The 24,278-nt window shown below is 52.9% G+C and overlaps 11 protein-coding genes across 11 annotated transcripts; 5 read left to right on the top strand and 6 right to left on the bottom strand.

Annotated features, from left to right (window-relative positions):
- Positions 1-6: 6 nt before the first annotated feature.
- Positions 7-1,233, top strand: Z520_01504 (uncharacterized protein; the record flags this gene model as incomplete). The annotated part of the gene is made up of 1 exon (XM_016772021.1): positions 7-1,233. One exon carries the CDS (start codon positions 7-9, stop codon positions 1,231-1,233), a length of 1,227 nt encoding a protein of 408 aa, XP_016637160.1.
- Positions 1,234-1,409: 176 nt separating this feature from the next.
- On the bottom strand, positions 1,410-2,771 carry Z520_01503 (uncharacterized protein; the record flags this gene model as incomplete). Its single annotated transcript, XM_016772020.1, has 1 exon — positions 1,410-2,771. The coding sequence occupies one exon, from the start codon at positions 2,769-2,771 to the stop codon at positions 1,410-1,412; it is 1,362 nt and encodes a 453-aa protein (XP_016637159.1).
- A 1,554-nt stretch (positions 2,772-4,325) lies between these two features.
- On the bottom strand, positions 4,326-6,489 carry Z520_01502 (uncharacterized protein; the record flags this gene model as incomplete). Its single annotated transcript, XM_016772019.1, has 6 exons — positions 4,326-4,864; positions 4,938-5,135; positions 5,259-5,458; positions 5,515-5,661; positions 5,721-5,864; positions 5,924-6,489. The coding sequence occupies 6 exons, from the start codon at positions 6,487-6,489 to the stop codon at positions 4,326-4,328; spliced, it is 1,794 nt and encodes a 597-aa protein (XP_016637158.1).
- A 2,009-nt stretch (positions 6,490-8,498) lies between these two features.
- On the top strand, positions 8,499-9,290 carry Z520_01501 (uncharacterized protein; the record flags this gene model as incomplete). Its single annotated transcript, XM_016772018.1, has 3 exons — positions 8,499-8,566; positions 8,619-8,805; positions 8,859-9,290. 3 exons carry the CDS (start codon positions 8,499-8,501, stop codon positions 9,288-9,290), a joined length of 687 nt encoding a protein of 228 aa, XP_016637157.1.
- Positions 9,291-9,706: 416 nt separating this feature from the next.
- Z520_01500 (uncharacterized protein) lies at positions 9,707-11,365 on the top strand (the record flags this gene model as incomplete). The annotated part of the gene is made up of 1 exon (XM_016772017.1): positions 9,707-11,365. One exon carries the CDS (start codon positions 9,707-9,709, stop codon positions 11,363-11,365), a length of 1,659 nt encoding a protein of 552 aa, XP_016637156.1.
- Positions 11,366-11,786: 421 nt separating this feature from the next.
- On the bottom strand, positions 11,787-13,482 carry Z520_01499 (uncharacterized protein; the record flags this gene model as incomplete). The annotated part of the gene is made up of 4 exons (XM_016772016.1): positions 11,787-12,517; positions 12,586-13,020; positions 13,120-13,197; positions 13,275-13,482. 4 exons carry the CDS (start codon positions 13,480-13,482, stop codon positions 11,787-11,789), a joined length of 1,452 nt encoding a protein of 483 aa, XP_016637155.1.
- Positions 13,483-14,463: 981 nt separating this feature from the next.
- Positions 14,464-15,528, bottom strand: Z520_01498 (uncharacterized protein; the record flags this gene model as incomplete). The annotated part of the gene is made up of 3 exons (XM_016772015.1): positions 14,464-14,622; positions 14,672-15,024; positions 15,105-15,528. The coding sequence occupies 3 exons, from the start codon at positions 15,526-15,528 to the stop codon at positions 14,464-14,466; spliced, it is 936 nt and encodes a 311-aa protein (XP_016637154.1).
- A 511-nt stretch (positions 15,529-16,039) lies between these two features.
- Positions 16,040-17,230, bottom strand: Z520_01497 (uncharacterized protein; the record flags this gene model as incomplete). Its single annotated transcript, XM_016772014.1, has 1 exon — positions 16,040-17,230. The coding sequence occupies one exon, from the start codon at positions 17,228-17,230 to the stop codon at positions 16,040-16,042; it is 1,191 nt and encodes a 396-aa protein (XP_016637153.1).
- Positions 17,231-17,785: 555 nt separating this feature from the next.
- On the bottom strand, positions 17,786-18,644 carry Z520_01496 (uncharacterized protein; the record flags this gene model as incomplete). The annotated part of the gene is made up of 2 exons (XM_016772013.1): positions 17,786-18,136; positions 18,207-18,644. The coding sequence occupies 2 exons, from the start codon at positions 18,642-18,644 to the stop codon at positions 17,786-17,788; spliced, it is 789 nt and encodes a 262-aa protein (XP_016637152.1).
- Positions 18,645-19,204: 560 nt separating this feature from the next.
- Z520_01495 (uncharacterized protein) lies at positions 19,205-20,213 on the top strand (the record flags this gene model as incomplete). The annotated part of the gene is made up of 3 exons (XM_016772012.1): positions 19,205-19,449; positions 19,506-19,699; positions 19,765-20,213. The coding sequence occupies 3 exons, from the start codon at positions 19,205-19,207 to the stop codon at positions 20,211-20,213; spliced, it is 888 nt and encodes a 295-aa protein (XP_016637151.1).
- Positions 20,214-20,923: 710 nt separating this feature from the next.
- Z520_01494 (uncharacterized protein) lies at positions 20,924-23,152 on the top strand (the record flags this gene model as incomplete). Its single annotated transcript, XM_016772011.1, has 2 exons — positions 20,924-21,376; positions 21,449-23,152. 2 exons carry the CDS (start codon positions 20,924-20,926, stop codon positions 23,150-23,152), a joined length of 2,157 nt encoding a protein of 718 aa, XP_016637150.1.
- Between the last annotated feature and the right edge of the window lie 1,126 nt (positions 23,153-24,278).

The following is a 24,278-nucleotide window of genomic DNA, read 5'->3' as shown; positions in this document are numbered from 1 at the left end:
CATTTCATGTCAATGAGCCTCGTGCATTGCCTTAGCGATAGTGTAAGCAGCTCTGGCTCTTTCAGCAGAACCTTCTCCCGTCCCTTCTCTATCTCTACCTCCAACTTCTCCGCCTCCATCACCTCTACGAAGCGACCGCAGCGTCGTTCGACGTCCAAATCCTGGCTCGAAGACCTCTCTCCTCGATTCTTCACGGACACCCCTATCTATCCCGACGTCCTTCGGATCAAACCACTTACTTCCAATGGCGCCCCTCCTCAAGACCTCTCGTCCCTTCGCCCGCCTCCCTTACCGTTCATCCCCCCGCCTCAATCAAACAGGAACGGCCGCATCACTCTGCTTCAGCGGCTTAGGTACTGGTGGCGGAGAGCCGCCGTCATGAGAAAATTCTACAAGCAGCGCATAGCCCAGACCAGGCAAAATCGGAAGGAATGCGCTCTCCTCTCCAAACGTCTCCCTCGCATGTTTGTCGAGCATCCAGACCGGGCTGCCATTTACGGCGGTTCCACCTTCACAGTTAATGACAAGTCCTTCCCGATTCCCCGAATCTCCCGCCGTGAGTTCCAGCTCCTGGTCCAATATGGGTATGATAACTGGGGCTTTGCATTGGCCGTACGAGCTCTTCCAACTTCCGAGAAACCTGAGGAGGACCGAAACAGACAACTCAAGGCATTGTGCAATCGCTATGACTGGTTTGCCCGCAATCGAAACGATAAATTGGACAATGTGACCGACAACTCCAACTTGAGCCATACTGCGCAGGCTGAGGAGGTCTTCACACTTTTGCAAAGGCGGCTCTTGAGATGGCACTATGTTGTCGTCGATGACGCTTTATGCAAGCTCATCCCATGGGTCCCCTTCGCTTGGACGGTATATGCAGCTCGCTTCTTTGACCGTTGGTGCGCCGATTACTATCGCATAATCACCGCCGACACGGTGCTTATCATGCGTCAAGGCGGATTCAATACACTCTCCGCCGACGACATCTACGACTATTGTGTGAAATGCGCTTCTCCGACTTTCATCAGCTACGCGAAACAAGCTTTACAGGACGGTGTCAATCCTGCCAACGAGGCCATGAGAAAAGCTATGATACCCGTTCTCGACGCCCGCGCAAAAAGAATGTTGTCCATTGACTGGACTAGACTAAAGCCACACGCGCTCGGTCGGATTGAGCCATTCAGTCGAGTGAAAGACCTTAAGCAGCCTGACTCGGTGTGGGGAAGGAAATGACAGGCGCCGTGGAGGAAAAACCGTAAGAAAGCTACGACTTCCCTCCCCCTTGGTTCCGCGAAACAACGACTGCGCCTGTTCCTCGTTCAAATTACCAATTCACCTGTACACATGAAACCTCAACTTTGGGCAAGGAGATCCCTTGGTACGGTGGCTTACTGTCCCGTTGCCAACAATCACAAACCAAAAGGATAAGTTTCCGCCTCGAGCAGTGACGTATGGGGCTGTGTGTTTTCCAGCGCTCCAACCGCCTGCGTCCTGTCAAAAAACACATACGCATCGAACTGCTTGGACAACCTGGAACCGCTGTAATGACTCCACAGCTCAGTCTTTGGACGGTAGATCACACCGATGAATCGTTCAAGCCGACTAGCAGAAAGTGCTCTGCGCGTATCTTCGTCGCAATGCTTCTTGCGCATATCAAGCAGAAATCTCGGAATGCCGGTGCTGTGGGCCACGTACTCCCAGCTGTCCTCTTGCGACGGATTGACCTTCATGATTTGCATATCACCACCCCACTCGTGCGCGGCAGCTACTGTACCGTCGTGTGTGCCGCAGCCTACAAGGACCACATCGGAGAGATGCTCGCGGCAGAGTTGACCGAGATTGAGTTCTTCCCGCTGCGTGCCCATGTCGGTGAACCGCGCGTCTCCAAGGTGGCTATTGTGAGCCCATACCACGGCCTTGGATTTCCGGAAGTCGAGTAAGCGCTTCAATGTTCCGAACATGTGCAGATCCCTCAGATTCCAGCTGACCACATCACTGTAGTACATCTTGCGATAGTACTCCTCTGCGTCCACCACCAGCGCGGCATTCTGCTCAGCGCTGTGGAATCTTTCACCGTCGTTGATTTTGGCCGAGTACTCTAATCTTTTCCGCAGCAAATCTAGAAGCATTTTGATGACGTCTTCCTCACAGGACTTCAGATGCTCCATGTATTTGGTCTGGAGCATCTTGCGTCCGTATTGGTGTTCCCTATTGACCCAGCGCTGCAGTCCAGCATATCGCTCTCTGGCCGCCTTGGCCATTTCCGGGTCGATATTCTGTAGATATCCAATCACCGAACTCATACTCGACCCCATTGAGTATAGATCCAATCCATACACACCGGCCTTCTCCTCTGGGGGTAAACCTTCGTTATAGTCCCTCATCCAATGGATCAAGTCCTGCATTTCACGATTTCTCCACATCCACGTTGGAAACCGTTGAAAAGGGCTTTCCTTATCCCTGGCCGCCTTCACCGGATCAGGATGTTGGCCTGGCCACCGTCGCACATAGTGATCAATCGCCTCGGCGTCGGGCCAATCCGCCTCCAGCGCTACTAACTTGAATCCATGTTCCTTGATGAGCCGCTTGGTGATTTCTGCGCGAGCGGCATAGAACTCGGATGTGCCGTGGCTGGCGTCGCCCAGCAGAACCACCTTATATTGGCCCAACCAGTCGAAAGATTCGCCGAAACTGGCCGAATTGATGGGCGGCAGCGCCTTTGCGGCACGCCGCATGACTTGGGCCAGTGCGGATACAGATGCGCTGGACATACTGAGATGGTGATTGAAACGCGTGAGAGGAAGGCACCTGCAGTGGAGGAGGCGAGTCAGGGGGGAGTAGTCGTCTCTTTGACGAGCCAGATTAGTTGAGGAAATAGAGTCGCAGTTGAGACGTCGAGGGGAAGATTTGGCCGGGATCAGTTCCTATACTGAAATCCTTGGGCTTCAATAGGCTTTTTACTCTCGAACTCACTGGCGACTTCTGCTCAGGTGATTGTCGATATATATATATCTACTCGCCATGTTGAAAAAATTCTGGGATCCGCCTCAAAGGTGTGACGTAGTGGTGTGATTTCATATATCAGAAAGTCGGCGGATTCTACCTCCTTCTTTCCCGCCCCCCCACAAAAGACATTGAGAAATCAAGCTGGTTCGAGGCCCCATACCGTCACCGCCCTGTATAGGCATGTGGATTCATACGGGACGGGCCATACTAGACCAGCGAAATATCACAACTTTTTTTATCACCCGTAAGGCTGAGGCTACCTAACTTCGAAAGCCCCTTAGGAGCCCCTCCTCTTTCTTTTTTCTGGGGTTCTTCTTACTCAGCGAGGCTGTCTCGTAGGTACCTAGGTAATTATCGCCGGCTTGCAACCCCCGTTGGGAGTTTTACACGTTCTAATTATCCCGCATTCAGTCTTGAGATGAGTTTGTCTGCTCATCATCGAACATTGTTCTCTGTTCGGAGTAAAGCAAGGCGCTCAAGCGTGCGTGTGTGGAGAGAGAGGTATAGCGACCTGGCCCGGTACGGTGTTGTGGTGGGTTCGTCACCCGGTCGAACAATCCAGCATATTTGTATCCCTGCAAGGACCACTTGCAGAGCAACCTGTGACCTAGTCGGCACCAGCAGAAGGCACGGTATTGGCCATTGGTATGCAACTTGGGGAGTCTGAATAAGAATATCATCTACCACCTGCAGGGTGTTGTTGGGGTTATCGCCGCGTGATCAATGTCTGCTTCGATGGTACTAGGTGCCTCTCTACTTCGAAGAGGACATTACCTTAGGTCAGGTAGCCATGTATAGGTAAGGTGTGTTTTCGAGAAACAGAGACAGTGAAGGAGATACTATGAGTCTCCTTCGTTGGAGAGATTCAACTAAATGATGACTCGCTTCGTGTGTCTTTGGCCTCCGACCATAAATAATACTGTATCCTCTTCCAGGTTGCTGGACAAATATTCAAGCATGTATATTCTCATATCATCTCATCTCATACTACATCATGTCATATTCTCTGGGGCTTATATAATATTCAGTAATATACCAGCTCCTGCTTCCTTCTCTCGTTCCCGTCCACTCTCCTCTTTTGGTATGTTTTTCGCCTGGGAGCTTTTCCTCCCCTCCTCTTCTGACCTATATCAAGGATAAAGTCTAGTTGGAGACCGAGACTCATCTTGTTACCATCACCGACAGGGCTCCACGGTCTCAAATGAAAGCGAAGCTGAGAACGTATGTGCAGATAAGTTGACGGATCGAACGACTATTCCACTCGTCCACCAGAAACATCCATCCTCGTTCGGATCCATCGAGACGATGGGTGAAGATATTTATTCCCTGATCCTCGCGGCGACTCGGTTGGTCATATACTTTGTAATATTGCCGATGAACAGGCACGCGATTATGGCGCACCCACCGAAAGAGATGCTGGTCAGCCACACGTACTTCAGCGACTCGGCATACGCCCAGCGGGACCCAACGGCTCCGGCGTGGATGATTTGCGCGTTCACACCAGGGACGCTCGTGATATTGGCGGGCGCGGTCAGGAGTGTCTCGACAAATTCAGTGGCCGAGGTGAGCGGGAGGCCCGCCTTGATGGCGTACTCCGCGATATACTTGGGGAGTTTAGGCGTGAGCTTGTTGATGAAGACGTTATAGTAGATGGCATAGCCGATACTGCCGCCCACGGCACGGATCGTAAGCGAGAGCGCGACACAGGTGGCGATCGTTGTGTCTGGGGTCACTGTGATGGCAACGGTGGCAGCCGGGACAAGGACAGAGCCGACCCCGAAGCCGCAGATTGTTCCTAGACCGATTGCGAGACCCTGGCGGTCCGGAGTGATGGCCGCGAGAGAGCCGCCAAACGCCGCTAGAAAGCCAAGGGTTAGTCTTCTAGACTACGACGTAGGGACAGCTGAATAAGGAGGGCCGGGGAGACGTACTCATGATAATGCAGCCAGCTAATAGGATTTCTCGGTTATGTCCCTTGAACCACGACAACGCGGCATTTGCAACCACCGCACCGAAGGTGGTGGACAACCCGGGAGCGATGCCTCGAAGACCGACGTGCACCGGGTTGGGGTCAAAGACCGTGCTGTACACCAGAGGGAAGAAATTAAGCATGGCGTAGAAATTCATGCCTGTTGTAGAAACCGATATGTCAGCGAACCGTATTCCTCACGCTTATGGGAAAATTGACCCGGACGAAGAGAATCTTTTCCTCTTTGGCTGCGATAATTGGCGGTGCAGCCGTGCTTTCGTACCTGCAATGAAGGCGATTCCATACGCCATAGCAACAATTCTCTGTCCCGAAAACATCTCATGAGGCACCATGGGGTCTTTGCAGATCTTCCATTCCCAAATGACGAAGGCGGCGATCAGGAAAACGCCAATGATCAGCTGCGCAATGACAAAGGCGCTTTTCCAAGGATGAGAGTAGCCTCCGGCTTGGAGAGCGACCAGGCTATGCCTTTCGGTTAGATATATAAAGATAGGAAAGCAGCTAAAAGGGTAACTTACATAAGAGTCAAACCCATAATAGACAGTACTCCGCCAACGTAGTCGATTTTCTTCAGAATAGCTTTGGCTGCCATTCCCTTTGCTCGGGTCTGGGACTCTGGGAAGTACACCACGAATAAGACAATCCACCAGATACCGTTCCACATCCTTTGTGACTGTCAGCACAGCCTGACTCGGGCGTTACAAACCGCAGGAGGCGGACTCACAAGCAAATCCACATGCCCCATCTCCAAGTGTGGTACGTTGACAGGAGCTGGGCGTACAGCAGATATGGGGTGAATGGGAGTATACAGGCTGTAACAAGCGCAAGGTAAATCCCTCGTTTGTTGACAGGTACTAGCTCAGAAGTCCTTCGAACGCCATTTGTCAGTCATCTGGCCCGATTGACGGTCAACGTGTCTATCCTTACCCAGCAAGAGCAGTCAATTCACCAATTGCGGCGCCAGCGCCAGAAAATGCCATGCCGACAACCCCTTGTCCAAACTTATGAGCAGTGCCGAGGATGACACAACCCATCATCAGCGAGACACCGCCAGCCAAGCTGATGATGCGGCGGCCTAGGAGATCTTGCAGATAGCCGCAGAAAGGAGCAACCGCAGAGAGGGCAAGTGCATAGGACACTGATAACCAGGCGGATGCCTCGGCACCACCAATGTCCGCTGCGATGAACGAAAGGGAGCCGCCGACGAAGTAAAGGGGAATCTGGGAGCCGACGTAGAGCCCACTTAGAGCAAGTGTGGCGACGAATGTCCTCAGTGTCCACACGGTCTTGGTTTGATACTCTGGTGTTGTTTCGCTGCTGGGCTCAGAGGAAGAAGGACTGGCAGCGGTCAACTCCTCTTTGGTCTGTTTCTTCTCATCTCCCGTATGAGCATGCTCTCGATGCTCCAGCATCTCCTTGTCATGGCGGAGCTCAGCATCGTGCTGCCTCTCGTGCTCGAGTTTGTCGGTATTCTCTGGTGGTACGACGCTCATGATGGCTTTCTTAATGAAAGTTCGACGACTCCAGGGGTTGAACGCTCAGAGGGAGAGAAGCGGAAAGTGCTGTGAAGAGGACAGGTGACGGTGCCAGAACCATCAGAATCAAATACCCTGCTATTGTGATACCACGGCTCCCCGCTTCTTGGGTCGAGGCTTTTCATTCAACCCTATTGTGGGTACCGGATACCTCGGTCACGCTGTGGGTCAACACAGCCTGGAATCTGGGGTTGGAGCGGAGGGGAAACAGTAAATCACAGTGCTGGAGGAGGCGGTATTGATCTGTAGGGACACCGATTATGTGAGTTGTGCTAAACACCAGCTTTCCATTGTAATTGGTAGGCTGGTCCTGCTCGTCGCCATCATTGGGACAGCGAGTCAGCGATCCTGAGTAATACCTGCGAATCGATCGTGTGAATTCTGCAGGTGGCTGAATAGTGTCTCGAGTTAGGCCACACTAATCCTCATAGAGATGATAGTCGCTGGCCGACGTCCGCAGCCAACAAGCGCCCCCATGCCGAGGCCGCGAAAGACCTACCTAGGATGCACATTGCAAGTGTCACTTACGAAAAAGAGACCTGCGAGCAAGGCGGGTGGCGGTTTGGATACCCCAACCTGGGGTTCCTATTCGCCCCGCATCTCATGCAAAACTGGGACCCCAGTTGATTTCCCCCGCAAATTCTCACCTTCTTGCTCCCCAGGAGCCACAGGGGTGCGGTAGATGGAGGGCGTGGAACGCTAGGTAGTGCCTGTTGATCATGCCACATTGAGCATGGAGCTCGTACCCAAGGCGCGTTTATATCGGGTTGCCAGGGATAGGTCGCCCATTCCTCGGTTAACCCTCTTGGATTTGGGCCGCCTCGAGTGATGAAGCGAGGCCTCAGACGCAACAATGCTGTCTCTGCCCGTCAACATCCGGTTTGTAAGTTGACCAGGAGAATGAATTTGACTGTAGGGAACGGTAAAGTTGTTGGCCAGCAATTTGTAGCAGATCCCGATTTTCATAACCAACGTCGTGCGGAAGTAAGTACCTTTGTAGCCTCGACATCCATGCTGAGTGGGCTCGGGAATGGCGCCCAGCAGAGAACGTATTGCCGAGGTCTGTAATCAATGCTGGGAACGACAGAAAAGTTTTTAAGGGCTCTCAGGTGTAACTGTGCAGGGGACTGCAGTAATTGACAGAGGGATGTACAGCAATATCGGCGCGTCAGTCAAAAGTGACTTTCACGAGAGAGAAGCTGGCTTCTTGAAAGGACGGAATTCCGCGGAGCACAAGCCTCCGTTAAGCCTCGGTTGGGCCGAGGAACAGCTTTTGGTGGAGATCAGGGCCCAAGTCTGCTCTCTGCCCATGCTACAGACAGGTCCTGCCTCACTCTGTTATAAATGTAAAGTATTTTCGTGCGAGGAATGATGGAAGGGGCCTTGACTGCTTTTGAGCACGCCTCTCGATCGCGGCGGACAGGAAATGTTATGGAGAATGGACCGTTATTCATCCGACGCCATGCCATTTTGGCCTTGACTGCTCTTTAGCACCCCTTTCAATCGGCGGGCAAGGAGGGTCATGGAAAATGGATTGTTGTTCATCCGAGGCCAAGCCACTTTGGTCGTGCTTTCCCGATTTGGAATCTTATGAGGCTCCACAGATGTAGCGCCCGGCGGTGTGGTACCTTGTACAACACCGTCAACAAGGCTCGGTGAGTTGGAAGGGTCTTTGAATGAAGGCAGAATCATTCTTGATCTTGTAAATGGTCACCGGTGAATCCTTCCAACACCCGAAGAGGAGATTGGCTTGGAAAAACGTGCTCATCCCAAAGGTGAATGCTCCGATGACCGTCTGGAAGAGTGCCCCGTTCACAACAACGTTGCGCAAGGCCACAACCGCCGTCAAGCTTGGACGCAGGATTCTTCGCCCGAATCTCATTATAAAATGAGGACGCCCAGCGGCATATTGGTTGGTCTTGCAGGAAAACAACAATCTTCATTCGCATTGTTCCCGAGACGGCGAAATGGCGGCACCATTTGATCTGTCCAAGCCCAACCGTACCATCCACGCCGGAGTGGTTCTCATGAACTCGTATGTAACATGCGTCCAGAGCTTTGCGAGTGAAACTGATTCCAGGCAACAGAGAGACGGAGATTCTTGATGTAGCTCCCATTGACCTGTTGAATGCAGTGTCAAAGAACTTCGTTCAGACTGTGGAGCAGTTTGGCCCAGACGGCATTGCAGCGCAAGCCCTCGACATTGAAATTCATTGGGTCAATGAGACAGGGAAGACTGCCAAATTGACAGGCGGCCTCTCGCTCCAACCCACCGTGAGTCTCACCTCGTTCGCCCTCTAGATCAGCCCCACTCATCTTTGGTGCAGGACAACTTCTCGACGTGTCCGCCCCTCGACATAGTACTTATGGGAGCCCACCTGGGTGGCTATACTCCCAATGAGGCGGAGCTCGATTTCGTGCGCAAGAGCTACGAGAACTGCTCGGCGTTCATCACCATCTGCGCAGGATTACAAGCGGCGTTCGAGGCCGGCTTGTTCAAAAACAAAACCGTGGCGGCTCCTCGATTCGTATTGCAGCAGCTCCGGGCTGCCGCTCCCGAAACGAATTGGGTCGAAAAGCGTTGGCACAGAGACGGCAAGCTATGGACGAGCGGCGCTTTGCTTAACGGACTGGAAGTCATGCGTGCATTCGGTACAGAATATTGGGGCGGTGAGGGCACGTTGGTGCAGTATGCTCTCGATAGCGGACATTGGCCGCACAGAGATGTCGACTATAGCGATGCTCCAACGAAGCTTTGAGCGTGGGTGGCTGGTGCCTTTACCATTTGGCAAGTGAGAAGGGCGACGAGGGAAATGCGTCGAGGGCGTCTATTGTGGCTTTAGGGGGTGCAGTCTCAATAATCCTCCGTAGTTGTTGCTACGGCGAGGCTTTAAGTCCTTAGCCGCAGGTGGACATACAATGTGATACTGCAACGAAGAACTCCGTCTGATCCGATAACCAGATCTTCTCCACAGAAGACATTAGCCTCTGCCGCTTACGCAGTGGCATGTTGTCCTTGAAAGCTCTGCCTCTGCTGAAGGTCCACATTCGGATCCGTATCCACTGCTATCTGATCTACCTTTAGAGCGCCCGCGGACGGAAGTATGTCTGAAGATCTAAGCTGAGCAAATAGCGTTTCTCGGTGTACCCAGATCCACTGAAGGCATTGTCGGTCATGGAAGACCATCAAAGCGAGGAAGATGTCTCGGAACATCTCCTCAGCCAGCACAAAGAGGCGGTGTCGCTCGTATCCCAACGAATTGCCAGCTTCCATGCCCGCCAAATCGCCTTTCGCATCTTCCATGGCAACACCAACTCGACTCGCCTTAGCGACCGCACACGGGACGCTACAGTCGACATCTCGACACTTGACAATGTCATCTCCATCTCGCCAGCGAAACGCACATGTCTACTTGAGCCTAACGTCCCCATGGATCGGCTTGTCACCGCCACTCTGCAGCACGGCTTGGTACCTCCCGTTGTCCCAGAGTTCCCGGGCATCACAGTCGGAGGTGGCTTCGCTGGCACGGCAGGCGAGAGTAGCAGTTTCAAGTATGGTTTCTTTGACAAGAGCGTGACCTGGTTCGAGGTGGTCCTTGCGGACGGAGAAGTCGTGACGGCCTCAGAGACTGAGAGGACAGACTTGTTTCACGGAATGGCCGGAACATTCGGCTCATTGGGGGTCATTACTCTGTTCGAGATACGTTTGATTCCGGCAAAGGAGTTTGTCGAACTGTCATATATTCGCGTTGGAGGCATCGAACAGGCGCAAGAAGTGATCAGGCAGGTCACAAAGCAGGCAGATGTGGATTTCGTGGACGGGATCATGTTCGCTCCTGAAAAGGGCGTTATGCTACTAGGCCGACTCACTGAACGAGACGAGAAGAACAAGGACCTACCGCTCGCGACATTCACCAAGCCTTGGGATCAGTGGTTCTATCTCCACGCCGAAGAAAGAATGAACACTACCGAAGCCACGACCCATATAACGGACGCTTCCCCGTCCTCACCATTCGCTCCACGCGACCTAATCCCATTGAAGGACTACCTCTTCCGGTACGACCGTGGTGCATTTTGGACCGGCCGGTTTGCATACAGGTACTTCTGCGTCCCCTTCACGCGCTCGTTTCGCTGGCTGGCAGACTACTTCATGCACACGCGCGTAATGTACCACGCTTTACACCGTTCCGGTCTATATCAGCGCTTCATCATCCAAGACATGGCCCTCCCGAACAAAAACATTCCCGAATTTTCTCGGTGGTTGGACCAGGAATTGCCGCATATCTACCCGCGCTGGCTGTGTCCCTTGAGGCATGGTGAAAGCGTGAGCATGAATCCCCATCTTCGTAACCTGACTTCACCAGCCGTGGAATCCCCTCCAACCCCGACCTCGAGAATGGCATCGGACCCCAAATTAAAGAGCAATGAGGACGATGATTTCGCCAACGCGCTCCTGAACATCGGCGTCTGGGGCGAAACACCCGCTCATACCCTCCACGTCACCATCAACCGCCTCATCGAGAGCAAACTGAAATCCCTGGGCGGCATGAAGTGGCTGTACGCCCAGACATTCTACACCGAAGCCGAATTCTGGTCCATCTACGATAAGAAGTGGTACGACGACTTGAGAAAGAAGTACCAGGCCGACGGACACATCCCGAGCGTGTACGACAAGGTCAGGACAAAGGACATCTTCGAGGTCGACGCTGAGGGGAAGGTGTTGGGCGACGCCCGCATGCCTGTTGAAAAAGGTTTTTGGAGCGTCTGGCCCATTGCGGGAGTTTACGGGGTTCTGAGCGCGTTGAAGGGCGGCGATTATTTGCGGAAGCGATGAGAAAAGCGAATATAGAAGGACGAAAATGTATAGAATGCCGGATTCCAAAGCTTAGATAGGGGTACATTCATAGTTAAAGACATAGAGTGATGGGTTAGTGCTCCTTAGGGTAGGGAGACCCAAAATCATATTCATTACGATTCATCCTGCATCTGATTCCATTCATCAGGCACTGGACCTCTGACGAGGAAGGAAAGGGGGAAATAATATAATCTGCCATCACTTTTTTCCTTTTTCCTTTTTCTACTCTCCACCCAAAGAAACCACTGGTAGAGTCATCTTAGGAGGCCGTGGGGCTAGGGATGAGCGACAGGTGCTGACTGATTGGCTAATTGGCTGAACCAGGCAGCTGGCTGGGTGGTTGGGGCGGATGAATCACGGGCGTGATTTCGGTACTTCTTACTTCAGCGCAGTGGCACAATCATGAGAATCTATGCATAGTCCCCGTGGCGGACATTTCGTATGGACCGTGGGACGTCAGCATCAGAGGCTGCTGCTCCTGCTGCTGCTGCTGGGCTGGCACTTCGGTCTCTGGTGGGGGACTCATGCGCGACTGGCGCTGCAGGAACGCTTCAATGCCTCCTCCGGCCGCGGGGGTCGACGGCGGGGCCGTGGGTCGTCCTGGTCCGGCCATGGAGTTCGGGCTGCTTGCGCGCATTGAGGCGTCCTCTGTGCCAACGCCGCTTCCTGGCGCCGCTCCTGGTGGTGGTGGTTCAGCTGCTGCTTGGGCGTCGTGGGATTGGTACAAGCCCGGAGCAGGAGGGGCCCCAGCACCGCCGAAGATGTCGTTGGACGGGGACGGTGGCCATTGCGGTGGCGGCATCTGCTGGTGCTGGTGCGCGGGATAGCCTTGCGGGAAGGCCTGTGGGTGTGCATGAGGATGAGGGAACATGCCGCCGCCGCCGTTCGGGATCGGGATAGCGTTGCCGAAGGCGTCGGTCGACGGCATCGTGGTCACAGACATGTGCTTTTGTGTGGGCGATGTGTAGCCGTAGTTCGTGGTTGGAATGTACGCCGGCGGCTGACTGGTCAGGGGTCCCACCATCGCTGCTGGGGTCGACGGTGTCGGTGGGTTACCGCCATCTTTGTGTCTGGACCCACGTCCACAGAAGAAGAGCAAGACGGCGGCGGCGATGACGACGGCGGCTCCTCCTAGATTGATATCAGCTTTGGCTCTAGTGGTTTTGTAGGGGTGGTGAGGGGTCGAGGGGGATACTTACCGATTGCGATTCCTGCAATAGCCCCTGACGACAGCGTCGAGTGGCCCGATCCGCTCGCCACGGCGGTCGGAGTGGCTGATGTCGTCGGCGTCGGCGTCGGAGACAAAGTCGAAGTCGTGAACGTTGTGGTGTACGTCGCAGTGGCCGTGGACGTGGATGTAGAAGTAGTCGCGAATGGATCTTCCTCGGCGGGCCAGCTCTGCCCGGGCTCCAACATAAACGACGAATTCGCGGCATATTGTTTCTGGACCTGGATGGATTGGGTGGCGTTGGGGTTGATGACTCCCACCATCTGATAATTAATGCACGAGCCCGGGGCACCGCAGTAGTAGAAGACCGGTTGGGTGTCGTTGATCAGAAGCGTCCACTTGGGCGGGTCGCTGAGGATGGCGTCGACGGGGTAAAATCCAGAGAAGAATCCGATTCTATCGGGACCTTTTTGTGATTGTGTCGTTAGTTGGCTCATGAAGGCACAAGAGCATTAAGAGCAAAGAGCCAAAAGCATCAGCTCGATGGCGATGGCATGTCCCTTACCAGTCAACTCATAAGGTACGCACGCGTACCCGTATGCTGCCCGGATGACCGAGTGATTCAAGGGATAAAAGTCGAATTCTTGACAACAGCGTTAGCGACAGCACACACAAACGGTGGACTCGGCTTGCTCGAGGACACCGGACATGGGGACATACCAACATAGTTTCCAGGCGAAAGCTGCACCACATCTGGGACGAACGTATTGCCCCCATCCCCGACAGCCACCGTTACCGTGATGGGTTGCGAACTTGTGCTGGTGGGAGTGGTGCTTTCAGCACTGGTAAAATCTGTCACAGTGGTAGTAGTGTCCTGGGCCACTATCGCAGATAGCAGCGCTGCAAAGGCGAGGAATGAAAAGCCCATGCTTGTTGAACGGGGTTGTAAGGAGTGAAAAATTGAGCGGAGGCTGTGGGAGGGAGGTGAGGAGCACAAACCGTGGCACAAAAGGTCGACAGCAAGCAAATAAAATCTCTCGACACCTACTGGCAACACCACGGACCATGGATGCCTTCTAGGTCAAGATAGTGAGAGCTGTCCTCGTATTGATGACAGCAGTGCGCGTGTTAGGTCATTGCCAATGAGGCTGTAACCAAAACCTCAAGTCTTTCATTTCGACTTTCCGAGTTCTCTCGAGGCGATGGCCCAGGGCTGCTCTCGTATTGTCGTTCCAGCTCTCACCGGTTGGCGGGAGCGTGGTGCGAGGGGGAGGCTCGAGAGTCGAGAGCCGGAGCAGCCTGGAACTGCATGGCGCTCAGCAACCCGTGACTAACCTTCGTGAGGCTGTTGGCTAGTACTAGTCACTGACATGGATTTGTCGCTGGGACTCTGGGACTGGTAGGGCTGTAACAAACACGAAGACTTGCCCGGGAAAAAGAAGACAATGCCATGCAGCGGCCAGCATGTGTGTCCAATCATCTGGAGAGGAAATGGGGCTAGACAAGAAACCTGGCTAACCGAGCACAAGCCAGCATGGCCGTGCAGGTGTCTCAGCCCCCAGACCTCGTGTCCGTTATGTGTAGGTAGCGCGATGGTCGCACAGCCGAGGACCAACTTGATCATGTATGGGTGGGCTGTGAACATCGCGTACCATGACCTCTGCAGAGCTGTGGCTAAAGATCCGTGGGAAGCATTTCTGGCACGCTAAACTATTGGGATAAGATTTTGCCGATGCCCTTCGTCCGCCGCTCTGGTCGAAACACCCAAGCACTGGGCTAGACCACAGAATGATAACCACCATGGGTTAGATCCTAACTTGGCACGAGGCGGAACAACAATTGGCGGATATGATGGTGGAAGACTAGATTGCAAACACCAACCTTAATGCGGTGAAACCAAGGGCGAAGACTACATGGGTGAATCGATTCTCCTCTCTGGAAGCGGATAGCCTCCTTCAGCGAACAGTTTACCGGCAGATTGAAGAATCTCGGCCATGTCTTCACCGAGCCATGCGGACATCAGCCCGGTCCTGGTTGCTTCCATCTCTCGCATTAGCCCTCCGGCGACCTGCCATACATTAACACCGCGTCTGCAACAAAGAGAGATTCGGCCTTACAAGAACACATCTCCCGCTAACAGAAGCGAGGCATGTCTGCACGATTGCGTTCGCGACCTCCTCCACGCTATTTGCCTTCAGTTCTGAAGTTCCATATTTCTCTGAAAGGTTCGAGAACGTCCGAGTTGGCGTGTAGAACGGGGCAACAGCATTCACTTTCACACTGATGGCCTGGGCGGTCATCTGACATGATCGAAGAAGACCAACTACACCGTGTTTGGAGGCAACGTATGCCCCCACGCCGCTGCTGCCAAAATATCCCGAGGTCGAAGTGATGAGAACGATGGATCCTCGAGAGGAAATCGGGAAACACGGCTTGTTTCCTTGCATATGAAATAACGCCAACCTTAATGCTGTGACGAGATCAGCTGGTCAGTCTCGTTCGCCAAGTATTTTCTGGAGAGTGATGGCGTTGAAGGAAGATGTAACTTACTGTTGAATGTACCTTTGAGGTTGACGTCCAAGACCCTGAACCCTTCGACTGATTCCTGCAGCTCCCCTTGGCTGTCGAGCGCTGCCAGGTCAAACACGCTTTTGCTCTCCATTATTCCTGCATTGGCGATGACAATATCTACACGCCCGAGGCGCTCGATCGTGTGCCGGAACAGGAGCTTCATCTCTTCCCAGATGAGAATGTTCGTTGGAAAGAACATGGCATTTTGCGGGTGCGACAGTGACGCAATGAGCGCTTCGGCGTCGCCCGCTGTAGATTCCAGGTCTGCTATGACCACATTTGATCCATGAGAAGAGAGGAGTTTGACGGTCTGCGCTCCGATGCCGTTGGAGCCTCCCGTCACAATTGCGACAGTGCCGGCAAGATGCTGTACGCTGTGAGATACACCGGCTGATGACTCCATTGGCGCCTCATCGTCCACGGATCGTACTAAGACTCGACGGTTGAAGTGATATTACCAGAACACTTCCCAGAGTACAATAGGGGCACGGGTGAGGGTGATTCATACTTAACCAGGTCAGTCGCAGCCTACAATTTCTCTCGATTTGAAGCTAAGAGATGTCCGAACCAATTGTCCGAGGGAGAAAGAGTTGGCAGCATCCTGCGGCGAACGTTATGGCAAGTATACTGAACTCGGCAAATGGCAAAGTCTCTAGGGGAACGAAGAATTCTCCTGCTTCTTCGGACTCGACAAGTTCGAAGTCGCGTGCATCACGTGCGAAAATGGGGTCACGTGATGAAGAAAATACTCTATATCAGATCTGGACTAGTTCAGCCTTGCTAGCGTCTTTTCTCATCTTCCCTGAAACCATCGTGGACGTCAGATATCTAGCTCGCTAGGTATCTCGAGGGAGGCTCAGAATCTATCTGTCGCCATGTGCTCGCTCGAGACTGGGCTTACGGTCATCATAGGCTCATACTTCCACTTCTTCCAGCAACCGTCCATCAGCAAACCAGACATCCATCGCCTTGGCCATAGATTCAACATACGCGCGAGGTGAGTCGTCCGCCATGGCTTCCTCCAAAAGATCTTGAGACATTTTGTTGGTACTATCCGCACGCCCCATGACTCGCTCTTCATATCTGCGCACCGCGGTCTTCAAGTCCGTCGGATCTGCTTGGATACAGAGAAATAGATCCAAGGCATCTAGCATCGCCAGATTTGCTCCTTCACCGGCAAACCACGACATGACGTGCATCGAGTCTCCAACCAGCGTTAACCCTGGTCGAGTGTCATAGCGCATACCCAGAGGCATCCTATACTGAGCCCGTGGTGTCCATCTGGGGTCCAAACGGCGGATCACTTCTTTCAGACGATCGTCCCAGTCGCTGTAGACGTCCTCCAAGAGCATCGCCGTGGCCCTCTTCTGGTCTGTCCAGTCGATACCACTTTCGACGGCCCACTTCTCCGGCACCTTCAAACAAGGATAGACGCGAAGGCTCTCATCTCCATTTCGTTGCATGAAGATGCCGCTGCCGTCGCTGAGGGCAAAGACCGTCCCTCTCCCAATGAATTTCCCAAGCTCGGGGAATTTCTGGTCCAGATTTGAGATGCGACAATCAATCACCGTCAGGCCTGTATACACTGGTTGCGTGCTCGTCAATAATGGGCGCACCTTCGACCATGTCCCGTCGGCACCAACGATCAGATCGCCAACCGTGGAGGCACCATGATTCATGAAAGAGACCTCATATTTCCCGTCGGCCCTTGGGCTGATTTTGGAAACATGGTGGTCCCACTTGAGATTCTGAGGGTCGATGGCATCAATCAGAATTTTTCTCAACTCCGAACGGTCGATTTCAGGGCGACCCTCTGCATCAGGGGGTGCCTGGTGGAAGAGCCAGTTCTTGGCATGTTTGTCCATGAAACGGTAGTCCTGGTCATGGTATCTGGCGTATTTCTTGAAGGAAGCTTCCAGTCCGGCGACCTTGAGAGCACGTTGACCAGAGTCAGGATGCAGGTCGAGTGATCCACCCTGGAAGCGAGAGCTTATGTTTGGTTCGCGCTCGTAGAGAGTGAAGGAAATGGAGTGGTGTTGGAGGAGTGCAGCAAGAGTGAGGCCAGAGGGGCCCGCTCCAATGATGATGATATGCTTCCCGGACATGTTGGCAGTGACTTGACTCCTCTGCGACTGCTCTTACTTCTCTCAAGCCTCGGGCTTCATGTCAGAAGTACTGCCACTTTATATGGGCCTAATTCTTACCTTTTCATCGACATCCGAGAGGATCGGAAGCTGCACCTTTGCACCTTCCCCTGAACTCCTGTTGTCGAATGGACCCCAGTCTCAAACAAGCCGTTCCCCGGGTTTCTGACTCGGCAAACCCCAAACAAAATGAAGCCCGTGGGGCCAGGTCGACTAGAACGGCTCGGACATTTCTCAGCCGACATGGAAATCCCGAACGACGCCTTCTCACATCAGTATGTGTCTCGAAATACAACCATGTCACAATATGACATGCTACAGAGTTCTGTTTGCTTCCACGAAACTTCATGCAGCCGATCCCACGCTGACGACGCATTGGGTCAATGTCTAGAGAATCATTGACGAGCTCGGGAACTCGGGATTATAGCACGCGCTTAGCCTGTATCCAGAATATTATGGCGAAGACGATGTATCCGAGGGAAGACTATTTCCTTCTGGCTACACACAAAGAGGGTTCTACAACAGCGTCTCCCCTGTTGCCCGCCTGATAGACCCAGTCACCTCATCGACACTGCTGATGGTGGGAAAATGACCTGATTGACAAGTGTACACATCGACCTTACGACCGCTCTCCTCCTCGATCCGGCTAATGATAGACTCTTGAACTTGCAGTGGCACTGCCAGGTCGTCCTTGCAAACCAGGTATGACACCGGAATGCTGTGATAACCCGGGTGAGTGAGAATGCCCGTGAAGCTGACTGTCGAATGTGGGAGCATGTTTCTCGCCAGTTCGACTCCCCTTGCCAGGGGAAGATCCGAGAAATTCGTTCGAGCACAACCCTCTGGGTTGGTAAACATATAATCACCCTTACATACCACAACCGAAGTCAGTAAGGGACGCCCTTTGCTATCCAAATGCGGTGAGAGAAATACTCACGTCAATCGTGATGAATTCCGGCATTTTGTCACCCATTTGCGTCGTGATCGAGCCTCCCAAGCTTGGAACAGGGGAGCTGATATAGAAGAGACGAACAATTCCGCCTTTCAACTGAGATTGCGCGCGTTCCGCCATCGTCACTCCCTTCGTACTCTCCGTGCCACAGATGCCTCCATATGAATGCATAACCAGGATGATTTCCTTGCCCTCGTCGGCCAATTTGGTGGTGAGTGACTTGATGTACGCTGCATCATCAGCCATGGTCGAAGCAGGAAGCGGACTGCGATTGCCAACCGAAGGAAGATGGATCACAACGGTCTCATAGCCATAACTACCCAAAGCCACGACCACCTCGCTGTAGAGACTTGGTGGAGAGAATGATGCGGGAACAATGACTATGACTGGTTTGTTCGTTTCTGGTTTGTTGGTTCCGGGCATGTTTGATCTTGGTCGATGCAGCTGTAGTATTTCCGACGTGCTTCCAAACGTACCTGGGAGACTAAACTGCAGACTTTCCGTGACCAACGGGGTCCTTGGGTTGGGATAAAGTGATGGACAGTCTGTATTGATGACAAGACTTGAAAGAACAACTCCTACACCTCGGACTTTTCGACCATTTCAACCCGAGACGAAGACAACAACGATCGGATTGACCGCCTTACAAATTGATCTCGGTCTTTTGCTCCTCCACAGAATCAATGCAATCTTGCATCTCCCCATGGAGATGAGGTCGGAAAATTACGAACCTGTCGTGATCGCCGAGCTGAAGATGGACCTTCAGGCGCGAGAAAAACTTCGTGAGGCAGTGCCGACCATACGGATATGGTACAATTCCTTTTACAAAGCCGAAGGGGAACTTGAATTATTTATAAAGAAGGCTACAGGTCAACTTGGGTGAAATTTTCCACACAGGTTACTCAAGGAGCTCTCACAACTTTTGGACGGCCCTCCTTGGCCCCTAGCTCGTTGCCTTCGGATCTTTGTTTCCTGTTCCCAGCATGGCAGCATCTCAAGATGAGCCATTTACAGCGTCTGTCCTTGCTTCTTTTGGTCCCACTGCTCCGTCACGAGCGAAGGAGATCTTGACCTCGTTGATCCGTCATCTCCATGCAGTTTGTCGGGAAGTCAACCTTACAACCGAAGAGCTTTATATCGGATTGGACGCTCTCAGTCGTGCAGGACGCATGAGTGATGCGAAACGAAACGAGACTTTGCTGGTGTCTGATTGTCTTGGGGTCGAAGCGTAAGTATGGTAGGAGGTATCCTGTTCAGCAACTAGATTTCTGACTCATCTATAAGACTGGTGGACGACATCACCCATAAGATCCTAGCAGAGAATGAGTCCACCAGTTCCTGCATATTGGGGCCTTTCTATCGAGCAGATGCGCCCATCTACGATAATGGCGACAGTATCATCCAGAAATACCTTGGTGGCGAAGTGACTTGGTGTCACGGCCTTGTTCTCGACGCTGACAGCGGAAAGCCCATTGTCGGTAAGACATCAAGCCACTTATTCTCGTCCCTTGCTTCCTTAGACCCAGGATTGATATTTCCACAGGCGCGAAATTGAACGTATGGGAATGCGCGGCCAATGGGCTCTACGACCAGCAGGATCCGAACCAACCTGACGGAAACATGCGTGGCATTTTCACATCCGACAATCAAGGTCGATACGATTTTTACTGCATCAAACCAGTCCCTTACCCGGTTCCGTACGACGGGCCAGCAGGAGATATCTTGAAACTCATGGATCGCTCTCCGTTCCGGGCAGCACACATACATTTCATGGTGGAGAGCGAGACCCATCGACGGCTCGTGACACAGGTGTTTCCCAGCGACGATGCATACCTCGATCGTGATTCTGTATACGCTGTCAAGGATGATTTGATCATTCGTTTTGAGCCCGCGAGCTCAGAAGCGCGAAATGGACGAGCCGTGTGCGGTCTCGAATCGGGCGTCAAATGGGAGGTGAAGTACGACTTCCGGATCAAGAGACGACAGGGTTGAGGCAGTCGGCCTAGCAAAATACATACTTGGCGGCCTGTAAATTCGGTAGACGAAATTCCCTTTGGGCAAAATTCCAAGTTGAGCCCGTTGTCAGCGGCACAATGAAGGCATTGCTAGTGGCAGTCGCAGCCTTGCTCCGAGTCTCGATCGCAACTACATGCATAGTGGCAGCATGGGACGACTTCCTTATTGCTGGATACGTCGGCAATTTCGGACAATTATCTGAAAGATTGAAATGTCCGAGCAGTCCGTTCCCTTTGTCTTGTCCACATTGCTTAGCGAAGCCGAATAAGCCGACAAGGTCTGTTGCTCCACCAGTTTTTTTGGGGGTGGTTTTCCCTTTTCATGTCCCCTGTTGAGAGAAACGAGGCAATTTCCCCGTTTTCTGAGACCTGCTCAACCGCAGCAGAAGAGACTATGGGCAACGTGAGCGGTTTAGTCGCTTCGAGTTGAAGCGGAGCTTGTGGAGATCATGGAGAGCGGGGTGCATATCCTTGTTCATTGAGTTCTTGGACGAAATCGAACCCGTGTACCTTTCCCGACGCTTCAAATATTGCTTCCTTTTAAGGCTTGTGACCTTGCAAGAGTTTGCAATACCTCCACCAGTGCTCTGCAGCCTCTCTGCCAAAAGGATACTTCCCTGGGCGCCCTCGATCTTCGATTTAGGCACACCGTCGTGGTGATGCATCTTGCCACCTGCCTCAGAGAACATGCAACACCAAGAAGGTGAAGTACAGAGCCCAGCACCTGCAGTAAAAGTCAAGAAGCGACGGCGCCCAGCTCTTTCCTGTCTACCGTGTCATCGCAGGAAGTTAAAATGTGGTCGTGAATTTCCCGCTTGTGAGCGATGCAGAAAGAGTGGCCGCCCCGAGGACTGCGTTTATCCTGAGCACACGGTTCAAACGCGCGTGGCGGTTAGAAAGCCTCCAGGACCGGCCAGCTCTGTCGGCAACTTGACAGATACAGCCACCGACGACGGTCTGTCTACTCGGTGTCAAACCACGGGAACGAAGACAGCCCAGCCACTACTTGAGCAATCGTGTCATAGACGGGTGCGAGAAGAAGCAGATCAGACGGAGAGTCAAGAGATGATCATCTACAAAGGCGAGGGTCTTCTCACCAGGTTCTATGGGCACACTTACCACCGTAATTTGTATCAGCAGGTATCTCTATCTATCTCGCCAGACTCCCGCTGGTCAAGGCCCCATGCTAAGCTGCGTCATATACAATTCTAGTTTGATCAGCTTCGTCCCTACATACAGCGCCTAAAAGCACAGTGCCCAAGCATCAACAGGCTCCGAGACGAGATCCAAGTCTTAAAGATCAATGCGCATAACTCGAAAAGTCAATTCGGTGGCGGTATGAACGTGGTATGCGACTCTGATCTAAAGAGTCTCATCCCCAGTCGGGAAGTGGCAGATGAGTTGATCAACGTGTACGTGACTCGCTTTGAAGCCACCCATCGCATTTTCCACATTCCAACTTTCCTCGACGAGTACAAAAAGTACTGGACCAGCCCAGAAACAACACGGGCGGCCTCAGTCATTCACTTCCTACTCGCAATGGCCACGGCGCTGAGTTGCCGCGAGATCCTGAGCTGCGATCCCAAAGTCGGGGACAAAATTGTCATCACGCGCGAGACCGCCACAACGTGGATCCAGGGGTGCGAATCGTGGATCTCGATCAACACTGTGAGACCGCCATATCGCCATCTGACCATGCTAGCAACCAATTGTCTGCTGGTCATCGCCAAGCGCGCAAACCACATCCAAGCAAATGAAACCTGGATCACGACGGGGGCGCTGGTGAGATCGGCCATGGCGGCAGGATACCACAGAGAGGCGGACAGTCGCGCCCACATGTCTGTTTTCCATCGAGAAATGCGCCGTCGACTGTGGGCGACCGTGGTCGAACTGGATCTCCAAGCGGCCATGGAACGGGGAATGCCGCCCAGCCTGCGAGAGGAAGATTTCAACTCACGCCCACCGTTGAACATCACTGACGATGCCATTGACGAGTCGTCAGGGGAGACTCCAGCGACAGCTCCCCTTGAGACTCTCACAGACACTTCTTTCCAAGCCATTGCTTATCGCTCTTTAGGCCTGCGACTGCGGATATGCGCTCTGATTAACAACAGCCATGTGCAGACGGAGGAATCCCTGTTCGACGAGGCACTATTGATGGATGAGGAGATTATGAAAGCACTGATGGCAGTTCCAGCAACCTGGGGGGCTGGTGCAGCGGCCACCGCCACGGACAAATGGCCAGCTCAGAAACCTCTTTTCATTAGGACCATGTTGGACATGTTACTTCGACAGCAGGTGATCTTGCTTCATATGCCCTTTGCTAACCGAAGCGAACCGGTCCCCAAATTTGGCCACTCACGACGAGCGAGGCTGGAGGCAGCGACACACGTCCTCGGTCAATTTCGAATGCTCGTGGACCACGGCATGCTCCCGCGATCAGGCTGTGACAATTGCCAGTTCCAGGCTGCCATGGCCATCTGCCATGAGTTGTACCTGAGGAGTGGGGTTTTTGGTGAGCCAAGCCCGTCTTCACCCTTTGTAGATCTTGTTGTTGGCATTGAGTCCGTCTCAAGAACAATACTCATCAGGTTCGTGTTCGTTCAAGGGTCTGTCGCAACATTCCACGCCGGCTCTGGCCTTGCCGAGTGCTACATTTCCATGGCCGAAGGTGTCCTGTCCATGATGGAGAGCCGCATCACCATTCTGGCAAAGGGGCTCAACGAGTACTATCTCCTCACCATGGTTCTTGGCCTGGTCAAGTCTCGATTGTGGACGGAACGCGCCTCGTCTTTCGGCGCAGAGGCAGTCGAAAGGATCACAAGGATCATGATAATCCTTGGGTCAATACGCAAATCGATCTGGAGCGACGCTCCTCCACACGGTGCCGGAGGTGACGGCCTCCATTCCGAGTAGGTTTTCCATGGCCCATTAGGGGAGGGACAAGAAAAGATGTTCAGATTGTCACAGCTGACCAGGACATCAGCGCAATTCCCGGAGAAGACGTAGGAGATATTACCATCACAAGCTTCCCAGAAGTATCTGCCGGTGGAGAGATGATGGGAACATTGGGTTCGATCGTAAGGAGTCATGCACATGCACGCATAACACATTCTGAAACTGGTCGTTGAATGGCATATTTTGCTGACGCAAATTTCCCAAAACACAGATTTCCCACAACTTTGACCTCTTCCAGGACGATGTCGATCTTGAGACATTTGATCTGTGGTGGCCCACCGAAGACAATTTCTTGATGAATGGCGGCAACGACTTTGAGTATGCCACCACGGCTATATAATATAAAATAGGGCCTGGATGAGAAAAGCAGACGTTGGACTACTATTTCTTTTCTTTCTGATCCCTGCTGTCTTGGACCTTTCCGGGCACTCTTAGTACCGACGACCATAGACATCTTTGTCGGCTTATTATCCCTTTCTCAACCGGACTTTTTGACCAGATGCAGAGTTTGGTCCCTCCAATTGGTTGCAACTTGCTCGCAATGTATTATCTACAAGTCTGGGTCGATGGGCGGATAGCTACAAGCCTTTCCTCGGTCGAGCCCGCTTCTGATATCGGATCCAAATATCAAATTCCACGAGATCATTGAAGTCGTCAGTGGATTTCTCCAAGATCACCCTTGAGCCTATGGGTGGAACATCCAAGTCCGATTCTAGGTCCCAAAAGACCGAAGGATCAACTATACGATTTGAGACCATATTTCTCAGGCCGAAATTGCCGAGATGCATTGCACAAGCACTACGGGCCTCCTGAGTAACTTTGCCTAGCCCCTACGGTATTCCTCACCATACTATACTAAGGGGAGCAATTCACCGTCTCAATAGGGAAGGGGCATTCTTTAGCTGCAGAGAAAAACACACTGGCCCGTGCTCTCGTCGAGGGTCAAGATTGGGTCCTCCAAGACGGTGGTTGGTCACAAATGACAGAGACAAGGCTGAAGTGGAGTCCCAAACGGACACGGGATGGGATATTGTCATATCCACCTGGGTGTGGAAATCGATTGATACGTCCCATCGACCCGCCT

This window comes from Fonsecaea multimorphosa (assembly GCF_000836435.1).
Source record: "Fonsecaea multimorphosa CBS 102226 unplaced genomic scaffold supercont1.2, whole genome shotgun sequence".
Taxonomy (NCBI): domain Eukaryota; kingdom Fungi; phylum Ascomycota; class Eurotiomycetes; order Chaetothyriales; family Herpotrichiellaceae; genus Fonsecaea; species Fonsecaea multimorphosa.
Note: the sequence above shows the minus strand (reverse complement) of the source record. Positions and strands in the feature narration are given on the sequence as shown.